The sequence below is a fragment of the Centroberyx gerrardi genome, chromosome 11 (genome assembly GCF_048128805.1).
Source record: "Centroberyx gerrardi isolate f3 chromosome 11, fCenGer3.hap1.cur.20231027, whole genome shotgun sequence".
Lineage (NCBI taxonomy): Eukaryota > Metazoa > Chordata > Actinopteri > Beryciformes > Berycidae > Centroberyx > Centroberyx gerrardi.
The window spans coordinates 28,945,415-28,955,930 of NC_136007.1; the positions used below are offsets into that span (position 1 = coordinate 28,945,415).

Below are 10,516 nucleotides of genomic sequence, written 5' to 3' on the forward strand. Positions count from 1 at the left end.
GACTCTCGGTGCTCTGTTCTACCTAGGAGGACGTCATGTACCATCATCCTCTGTTTCACAATGGACTCCTCAACTTCTTCTTCGAGAGCAAGCAGAGCAATTGTTAACGTTCTCTTGTCCATTTCTATTTTTAACTTTGTTACTTCAGGTTAGCTAGCTGAAGCTAATTAGATAGCTTGCAAGTTATTGTCAGTCTTGTAACGCTCCTCTCACCTGTGTCAGTGCGTGTCACGTCTCTCAATGCAGAGATATTGCTGGATGATTGAGCGCAAACTGATTTCCAGCAAGTAATTACTTTTCCTGACAGCAATATCGTGCTGGCATGGTCTCTTGTTTGGGGACCGGTGCGTACACTCACACACCCACGCACATGCACACACACACACACACATACCTCCATGAGTGAAGCGGCAGTCATCAGGTCAGGGGATCTCACCACCACAGAGGCATCCAAGTTGTCATAGGTACGAGCTGAGGGGGAGGGGGGCGGGGGACAAGAAGGCAAAAATCATTCCCTCATACCTCATAAGGTACACGACTAGATCACAGATGAGTGCAAACCTCTCACTCAACGAGTGAGATATCAGCAAATTATTTGGTACAGCACGTGCTCCAAGCAAAACCAGTGGCTGTCAAATTACACAGAGGGAAAATTGTTTAAGAAAGAAGGGAAAATCTAATATCTGGGTATGGATGCTGGACGGACACACACACACACACACTCAACAATTATTTCTGTCAATGGTGTATTCTTTCCATTGCAAATAAAGAGAAGGAGACGTGGAAACTCCATCTGCACAATCTTGACAAAAAATGATATTGTGACTCATATGAACTGTTAAACATGTGGACACAAAGCTTTTTTTTTTTTATTCTTTGCAGGATGGTGAGATGCTAGTGCAAATATTTGTAAGTCTTGAATAAAGTGGAAAAGATCCCTGACATGCAATTTAATTTGTAGGCGAGGGATTCTAACTTATACAGGAGGCTGCCTGGAATATAAATGCTAAAAAAATGATAAAAAAAAAATAACGATCTAAGTTGAAGGCCATTGTTTTTTTTTATTTTTTTGATTAATATTTTTGGATTGAAGCTGCTGACATTTTGTGCAGATTTTCTTTAAATTTGATCAATTTCATGCCAAAAAAATACAAAAAAATCCCAAGTATTGGGACTCTCTAGTATTGATCAATTCTACAATAAATATGTAATCAAACAAACTGCATCACATCCATCATATCAGAGGTGGACGACACTGACTGGCTGATACCTGATTTTTAATAAAAGGCCGATATCGGCCCCATATATCGGCAACCTGATATATCGGTCTAACCCTAGTAACTAATATTGCGATTTCAATTATTTTCCAACGAATTGCAGTCCTAGTGGACATGCGGTGTGACTCACCCTCGAAGCGCAGGTTGCCCATGTGCAGGATGGCAGCCAACAGCTTGGAGATCTCCCAGTTCTCCGTCTCGGTGAACATGAGGACCTTCATGGCCGACAGGATGCTGGAGTAATCGCTCAGGTCGTCCCGGCCGTCGCACTGCGTACAGTTACCCTGCAGGGGGACAGAGCCAGAGAGTGAGCAACACTGATACAATATGTATGTACCTGTATGCATGTATGTATTGTACAATATATATTATGCACTTATGGTGTTTTGTACAATTTTTGTACTGAAGGCCGATACTGATAACAATATTTATGGGACTGAAGCTGCTGATAGCTGATATTTTGTGCCGATATACAAGGTCTTCCCATAGACAACCAGTGTAGTATTGATCAACTCTACAATAAATACCAATCAAACTGCATCATATCCATCATATCAGAGGTGGACGACACTGACTGGACCAGGTCTGATTTTTAATAAAAGGACAATATCGGCTCCATATATCGGTCTAACCCTAATACACATACGCATGAATCCACTCACACACGCACATACTCACCATAGTGAGGTAGGAGTAGTCGGTGGCAAGGCCCAGGCCGAGCTTAGTCTTCAGCTCTGGAGACATACCCTTCAGCATGCAGTAGAATATATGGTAGTTCCTTTCATCTGCAGCCTGGAGAGAGAGAGAGAGAGAGAGAGGGAGAGAGAGAGAGTGAGAGAGAGAGAGAGAGAGAGGTTAACTGGAATAAAGTGCTATACATATAAAGCAGAGTTGTAACTTGCTTAGTATGTGTGCATCAGTATGCCATAGCCTGAGGGACAGTCACAGTAACAGTGACAATGCTGTTATGAATTAATGTTGAATATCCAGTGTTGGAGAAGCTATTTTGAAAGTCTAGTTTTAGCTACCAGTTCATTCACACTGGAACACTGGATTTTGTTTCTCAAAATTGACCATATTTCCCATGAACACAGCAAAATGAATGAACTAAACTGAACTGAGCTCAACTGAAGTGAACAGAAAACGAGATGGGGGTGTTAGAGGCTCTACGATGTTCCTTACTGAACATTAAAGTTGTATTATACCTACAGACACTGATGTAAACTGCGATCCGGTCTCTCACCTGTCGACAGACACGAGACTTCTCCAGCAGGTACTGCTCTATCTTGGCTCCTTCGATGGCCCCTCGCCTGGTGAAGTGGATATCGATGTACTTCCCAAAGCGACTGGAGTTGTCGTTACGGATGGTCTTGGCATTGCCAAACGCTGAATGAAAGAGCAGATCACACAGTCAGTCGATAGGGGAAAGAACACATAGGTTAAGTCAGAGCTGGGTAATCAGATTACAAAAACTGAGTAACTAATCAGCCCATAATGTGCTTCAGAAGTGTAATCTAATTTGAGTTACTTTACAGCCTACAAATGTAGTTTGATAGTGTTGAGCTATAGAGTGATGTAGTTTGATAGTGTTGAGCTATAGAGGAGTGATGTAGTTTGATAGTGTTGAGCTATAGAGGAGTGATGTAGTTTGATAGTGTTGAGCTATAGAGGAGTGATGTAGTTTGATAGTGTTCAGCTATAGAGGAGTGATGTAGTTTGACAGTGTTCAGCTATAGAGGAGTGATGTAGTTTGATAGTGTTCAGCTATAGAGGAGTGAAGTGTCTCATCCCTCACTGACCTAAATTTACCTCTGTCTGGATCAGAGTTGTCCATTATTTTTTTCAGATTTGCATTTATACATACATAAAATACATACAACCTGAAGCAGGAGAGTGTGTGTTGTGTGTGTGTCTGACCTTCGAGGATGGGGTTGGCCTCCAGGACCTGCTGCTCTATCCAGGAGTGTTGACCACTGATGGCTGCCAGGAACTGGAGGATCAGCTTAGTGCTCTCTGTCTTTCCTGCTCCAGACTCACCACTGTCACACAGAAAGCACTGTCACACACTCATAATACACACTCAAATTGTCTCTCTCTCTCTCTCTCTCTCTCATATACATATATACGTATGTACACACATTGAGGTTGAAGGGCAGATCCCCCATGAAACTGGGAGGTGGGTAAGTTGTCTCCTAATAATTATCTCTGCCAATTCAAGTGAAAATGTGCTGTTTGGTGGAGAAACAAACTGAAAATGAAACGCTTGCTCTTTATCTCTCTCTCTCTCTCTCTCTCTCTCTCTCACACACACACACACACACACACACAAACACACACACAGTAATACTGATACAAATACTTTGGGACTGAAGCTGTTAATGGCATGGATGTTTTGTGCCAATTTTCAAAATCTTTAAATTTGACACGTTTTGTGCCAAACCCCCCAAATCAACTGCATCATATCCATCCAGTGCATGAAGTGACAATTATCTGTTACACACACACACACACACACCTAATGATACAGCACTGGTCCTTGTTGTTCCGCTGCATGTTGAAGTAGCAATTGTCTGCTATGGTGAATATGTGCGGCGGCAGCTCCCCTATCTTCTTATTGGTGTAGAGGCGGATCTGATCTGCTGTGTAGATGGGTAGCAGCTGGTAGGGATTGACTGCTACCAGGATGGAGCCAGTATATGTCTGCAGTATCCCAAAGCCAGAAGAGAGGAAAATCACTAAATCACACTGGATGTTTTTAACACTCGAAAGGCCAAGTCATGGGCAATTGATGGCTGTTTTGAATTTTAGAGTTGAAATATCTCAGCTTTTCAATATGTCCCTTCATGACTTTTACCATACCCACTTTCTGTTGGCATAGACAGCTTGTTGGCCCTCTCTTGGATCCCCAAAATCCATTGGCCTTTCAAGTGTTAAACCACTGAAATTACAGTATATTTGACTGAGGTTGATTATAGTGAATTTAAGCGTCAATCTCACTAATCATGAGAAATTGTAATTCTTGCTAAGCATTTAAACCTTCTAAAATCATTACAGTAATATATTATCTTGGGTGTATTCCAAAGCACACCCCCCCAATTTGATTTCACATCCCTCTGAGAAAATCTTGGGTTCACAATGTTCATGCTTTGACGGTTAAAAGGCCACTTAACAAGCTGGAGCAAAAGAAATGTGCTGAGCAGTGGCTACAGCGAGGATTAAAACCAGTCATTAATAAAGCAAGAAAGCTTATAAGCACTATATTAGAAGTGACATGCTGACAAATACAAAAACTATGTTAGGAGAGGATCTGGCATCGCAAAGCCGTGTTAGCATTTTCTTGTCACACAAATGGGTGAGAGGTCTTATTTTAGTCTGTACTCACCCTTCCACCACAATTAGTCTACATGGAGAGAGAGAACAAAACAACTGTAAACTGTCAAGGAACCGACAGGGGCAAACTATTAAACAAATACACCAAGATTTTAGCAGCTTGGTCCTTTGGTCAACTTAGCTGTTAAATGATGAGAACATAGATATCAAATCATCCATAGGTCCCCAGTAGATCGCTGGCTCTGTGGTGCTCCATGCTAACACTTTAGAATACACTATGTTGAGTGATAGTAAGTCATTAGCAATATCCAAGGAAGACTGACCTTTTATACAAATAAAATAGTAGTATAAAGTTGTCAGTGGTTGTAATTGTATGACCTGTACATTCATGAGTGCTAGAAATGAAGTATTATTAACCCCAAATAGCTGATGTAGCCAGGTTTTTGGAACTATTTCAGGCGAGCAATTACATATTGATCCACTGTGCAGTGATTTTTAGCTGTACACAGTCTGCCATCACCCACCACCTTCACTTCCTATAGAAACAGTGAACAGGGAAAGAAGTCTGTTTTATTTTTGTATCGTATATGTAAATTTGTGCCAAGAATGGCACACTAGCCGCATATAATTTGACTTACAATTACTTAGCTTCAGAGCTGCTACAAGTTCTCACTTTCTCACTTTTAAGATAATGCCAGTGGCCTCCTATCATCAACATAGTGTATGCTAAAGTGTTAGCATGGAGACTACTATCACTCAACATAGTGTATGCTAAAGTGTTAGCATGGAGCACCAGAGCCAACGATCTGGCGGGGACCCATGGATGATTTTGGTGTCTATGTTCTCATGGAGAAGCTGCCCATTCTCCCAAGACTTGGTGCATTCCTTTAACCTCTTTTTTTCCACATTGCACTGTCAACCAGACAATATCTACAGAAAACATGTTTGGCCTAGCTTTCATAGAACTAGTTCAGAGGTGTGACCAGACTGGCACAGCATGGCACAAATCAGCTCAGTTTGGGTCAGATGTGGCTACGTTTACATGCACTGAGAATTCCCTTCTTAACCTGGTTACTCAAGCAACCTGGTTTTGGGCAGACGCATGTAATGTCATAACCGGGTAAGCTCATACTCTGATTATGAGAGACTTGGTTAAGATGTCTGGCTTACTTTCTTTCCTCTGTATTAGAAGTAAGTTACTATTGCTCAGTCAAAGAGGGAGGAGGGAATATTCTGCTAATTGGTTTATTTGTGACAACAGGGAGACTCGATCACTGGGTATCAAAGGTTCATGTAAACAGCTTAACCTGAATAAGAACTCAACTGGAGTATGGCCAATACTCCCTGCATTTAAACAGCCAGTGAGGAAAAAGCTTTACAGAAGAACCATTGGTAAGTGAATGTGGAGGTCAAAGAGAGGTGGTGATAAAGTAAGAAATCTACCAGGGTGTCCGTAATTGTCGACTATAGCTTGGAAGGCACAGAAAGCTCTCTGCTCCTTGTAAGTCCTTATTACAGAAGGTATATCTGTAATAAGTGTAATAAACACATTTGTACACTCCCACGGATGATTGCAATAGTGAGATGGACGGTGTGTTAAGAGGAACTAACATAGATGACGTGCTCATTGTAGCGGATGAGCAGGTTGCGGAGGATGCCGGCTTCGTTGAGGTCGCCCAGACGGATCATGTCCTCCACCCCGTGGACAGAGGTTGGGTGCATGGGCTTGATGTTAGTGGCATTCTGAGGGGAGATCCAGTGCTCCTGTATTGGTGGGGAAACAGAGTGTAAATATTCATCAACAGAAGGCACAGGGACAGTTTGTCGTTTCCCCCAGAATCTTATTCTTGGCAAGCCCCTGAAACAGCATTTAGACCATGGGACACTAAAACTCTCCATTGAAACAGAGGATACTAACAATAATATTGATGCACACTTCTTAGGAATCTGATCACAATGTTGCATTAGAATCATTTCAGGTTAAGGGCTTCCTGTAGTTATTGTTCAATTCTACAATAAATATGTAATCAAATAAACTGCACCATATCCATCATATCAGAGGTAGCTTTTTTTAATAAAAGGCCAATATTGGCCTGACATACTTGCAAACTGATTGGTCTAACCTAGTGTGTGTACACAATAACATAGCGATACAAGTTTCCTTTCTACTCTGCTGTGGACTTACCCTGCCCTCGTCATCCAGGACCTGGATCTGTCCAGAGTCACACAGTTTGACCACGGCTCCCACGGGGACATCAAATTCACGGCCTGTTTTAAGGTCCAGCCACACATAGTCCCCCTGGATATCAAGAGCAGCGATGGTTTAGTACGACACCACCACGCTGCGATATGAAACCTTTTTTTTATATTATACATTATCAGTCTGAGTCTCTGTGACCCTTTGTGTACATGCCAAGTCCCCCTGTTTGCCTGAAATTAGCTTTTCAGTGATGTTGGGGATGTTTTGGGGCGTAAACCATTTGTTGTGGGCGTGGCCAGCAGTGAGCTGGTTGTGACTATCAAGGTGAGGCTAGCAGCCACAGAGCAGGGAAGTTATAGCAACAACAACAAAGGAGGAAAGCAGGAAGAAAAGAAAGAAACAGCGAAGCTAACATCATGAACATCAGCGTGGCTTTTTAATAATAGCAAATAACAGGATTCAGAAAGGGAATTTTGACTGTTATGGCACTATTGTTGTTTGATACCTTGACCCACTACATAACCACAGGATACAAACAAGGTCCGGTAAGACTTGCCAACCAAGACCTGCCAACCAAGGTATTAGCAGCAGCCAGAGGTGTGTGTGTGTGTGTGTGTGTGTGTGTGTGTGTGCGTGGGTGTGGTGGGGGGGGGTTGTTACGTGTTGCTCACAAAATTTCATTCCTTTTATTACAATCTTATTGTTTGTTCAAGTGACTATTTCAAGTTGCACCACTGTTTTTCAGCTGCCAACTCACCCAATGGCAGGATTTAGCCTGATGAGAGCTTAGCCCCGGCCAACCGCAGCCTACAAAGGGCACGGTGTAACCTCTGACCTTAGAGCTCGCCACTGTTCCGAGGGAGGGTGTGCTGCATTTGAGTGGGATTACGGTTTAGCGGGGAGGAGCTTAAAGCCTGATTTTATCTATCAAGTGTCAATCAGCTGGGCTCCAGGAAGTCAGGCTAAGCCAGGGAAAGGGCTTTGCCACGTCTCAGGATTAAGACGCACACCTTGTTTTGGAGACATCGGCCTCGTCAGCAAGGTCACAATTACCAACACCAACATGCAGACCCAGATAAACCCAGGCTAGTCGGTCACACTTGGTGGGAAACGGTAGAAACTAACATTTAAGCCAAGAGAGGGCTGGGGGAATGAGGGGTAGAGGGAATCCCAGTAAAGATTTTAATTGTGTAAAATCTAGCGTTATTTTCTGTTTCATTTAGATGTCCCCTCCTATCTCGTCTCGGCTCTAGCGGTGTTCCTGAATGCGTGCATTAATATGAAACAGTGACTGGAACTTCTTTCAAAATGTAAATAAAGGTAAATAAAACCTCCTTGGTACCGTTGGCCTAGCTTCCGTATAAACAGACTTACGGCAAGTCACAGCAAGGACCAAGCAGTGGGAAACTGGCGTTGCTCTGTCTCCGTCGCTTTGCTGTCAGCGGGGGGCTACTCAAGGATTTTTGGACCGATTGGGTTTAATCGTGCTATATTACTGTTGGTAAGTCTTCACATTTTATTCATTTAACGTTAGTCTTGTAACATTACAAAGCTAACCCACTCACGCTGTGTGGTAGCCAGTGTGACACACTTTACAACCTTAACAAACATCTGTTGTCACCACGGAAACTGACCATAGACGCCATTTTTTGGTGTACCAGCCAAAATACCATAGAAAACAGTGGAGAAACCATTCTACCCATTCAAATGCTGTGGGTGTCTTATGCGCCAGGCTCTAAGAACACCCACAGATTTAGCATGTCTCCAGTTTGTTTAGATACTAAGCACAGCAGCAGCTACCGGCAAATCCCTTCATAAGAGAAAACATAAAAACTGCAGCAGAAAAACACAATCTCCTCCTCGGTCTAGACCCTGACCTTAAGGAGGCTATTTTTTGTTTCCATTTAACAACATCCAGATGTCTCCCATGGGAATGAGATTCATAGCTGGGGCTCCGAGCTGAGATTGAACCAGCGTAATGAGTCTGAGGGGAAACTATCAATGGCCTGATATGGGGCTGAATGTGGCTGAATAATTCTGCTATATTTAGTGTGCGACTGAAATGTGTGTGTGTCCTTTGGGAAGTTTAGAAGAGGTGAATTCAGTATACATTTTATATACATATGATGTGCACATTTTGTTTCCTTCATATTCCCATATCCTCTTTAATTTGTATAAAGTGCATATAGCAGGCCTATATCTTGATCATTTTTTATATTTTTTCAATTATTTCATACTGAATATATTTCCTTTTCTAGTATTTTTCATATCATACATATTTTAATTCTTTTTTTTTTCTTTTTCGCAGTATGTTCTACTAGGGTTATTTTAATGTCATCATTCATAATTTTTTTCAGACAGTACTTTTCATACATTGAATTAGTTAATATGTTCTTAACACATTGGCATTGTCAGTGGTGTAATGTTTAATACTCCCCTTTTTCTGTATTCTTAATTATTTTCTATTTTTCTTTGCTGTATCTTATTATTATTTTGCTGTTGTAACCTCCTTTCATTATCAAGTTTCATCTTATCTTATGTGTGATGATATCATTCCCCTTGTGCTAAACTGGGTTTCAAAAGAACTTACCATCATTAAAATGAATGGTATTACCTGCAAGGGTCATGTACTGGTTATGGTAGCCTAAAGCTTAAAGAAGTAGGCTTGTGACAAGAAGGTTATTGTTTTGAATCTCCAGACCGGCTAGGAAAATCCGGATGGGGAAATAAATGAGTAACCCTCCCAGCTGCCAGGTATGATGTACATAACTGTTTAACTGTTTGCCAAAAAAAGAGCACTGACAAAAGTGTGAGTGAGGGAGAAGAAGGAGAGCAAAGAGGAGCAAAGAAGTCTGTGACGGTGTGAGATGAAAGCGGTCACTAAGCTGATTGAGGCATTTCTCCACATGACGTACTTGTTGCAGAATGACCATGGTTCAGCTTCTGGTTGGTTCCAGGACATCAGAAGTCACCATGTGAGGGCTCTGCAATGCAAACAGTCATAGAAGTCATGCAGCTGAAACAACAAACCAATTTTTTAGAATTAATTATAATAATTAAATCAAAACATGAGGTTGGTTGGATTGAGGCTTTCTTCATTCATTAAAGTAACAATCTGTAACATTTTCATACAAATAAATCTCTGTTTTCCTACTCTCTATCGCTGATTGATATAACAATAGTGATTCAACCTATAACCAGTTCATGAAAGCTTTTACATTTTCTGTTCTAAACTATCAGTGTCTGGTAGCTCATTCTCTGGCGCACAGGAGGTGATGAAAATGAATTGCCTTTTTACCTTAAAATTCAGAACTATATTTACAGCTTTTTTGGGAGACTGCACACTATTTGCAAACTGCAAATTTTCAAGTTCAACTCAAATATGAAGTAGGCTTGCTTCAATATAAAAAGGATAGTTTTGATAGCTTTCATTAACAAATTATTGTGGAAAAACTGGCTTCCTCTTGTTATGGATCATGTGACGTATTACTTTAATTATTTTTGCCATACTCAAATAAGTACTTACCATACTTAAAAGATTTTTCTTTATTGGCCATTATTTTCACATAGATTCGAATAGTATGAATGTTCAGGTGAGTGAGAGTAGACAGGGCTGATGTCAAAATCCTATTGTTCATATTTTAAATGGTGTATTCTGCTAAAAATCTTTTTTTTTTTTAAGTCAATGCTCATTTACTTTTGTGCATGA

At 41.3% G+C, this 10,516-nt stretch overlaps 1 protein-coding gene across 1 annotated transcript in view; it reads right to left on the bottom strand.

Annotated features, from left to right (window-relative positions):
- The window catches only part of myo7ab (myosin VIIAb), a 33,441-nt gene extending 23,701 nt beyond the window's left edge, over nucleotides 1-9,740 (bottom strand). The window contains exons 1-10 of the mRNA XM_071905239.2: nucleotides 9,723-9,740; nucleotides 6,793-6,906; nucleotides 6,219-6,371; nucleotides 4,660-4,677; nucleotides 3,793-3,977; nucleotides 3,195-3,316; nucleotides 2,521-2,663; nucleotides 1,956-2,069; nucleotides 1,408-1,561; nucleotides 395-471 (exon numbers count right to left, since the gene is read on the bottom strand). Of these exons, the coding sequence (XP_071761340.1) occupies nucleotides 395-471; nucleotides 1,408-1,561; nucleotides 1,956-2,069; nucleotides 2,521-2,663; nucleotides 3,195-3,316; nucleotides 3,793-3,977; nucleotides 4,660-4,677; nucleotides 6,219-6,371; nucleotides 6,793-6,906; nucleotides 9,723-9,740 (1,098 nt within the window). The remainder of the gene's footprint in view (nucleotides 1-394; nucleotides 472-1,407; nucleotides 1,562-1,955; nucleotides 2,070-2,520; nucleotides 2,664-3,194; nucleotides 3,317-3,792; nucleotides 3,978-4,659; nucleotides 4,678-6,218; nucleotides 6,372-6,792; nucleotides 6,907-9,722) is intronic.
- Between the last annotated feature and the right edge of the window lie 776 nt (nucleotides 9,741-10,516).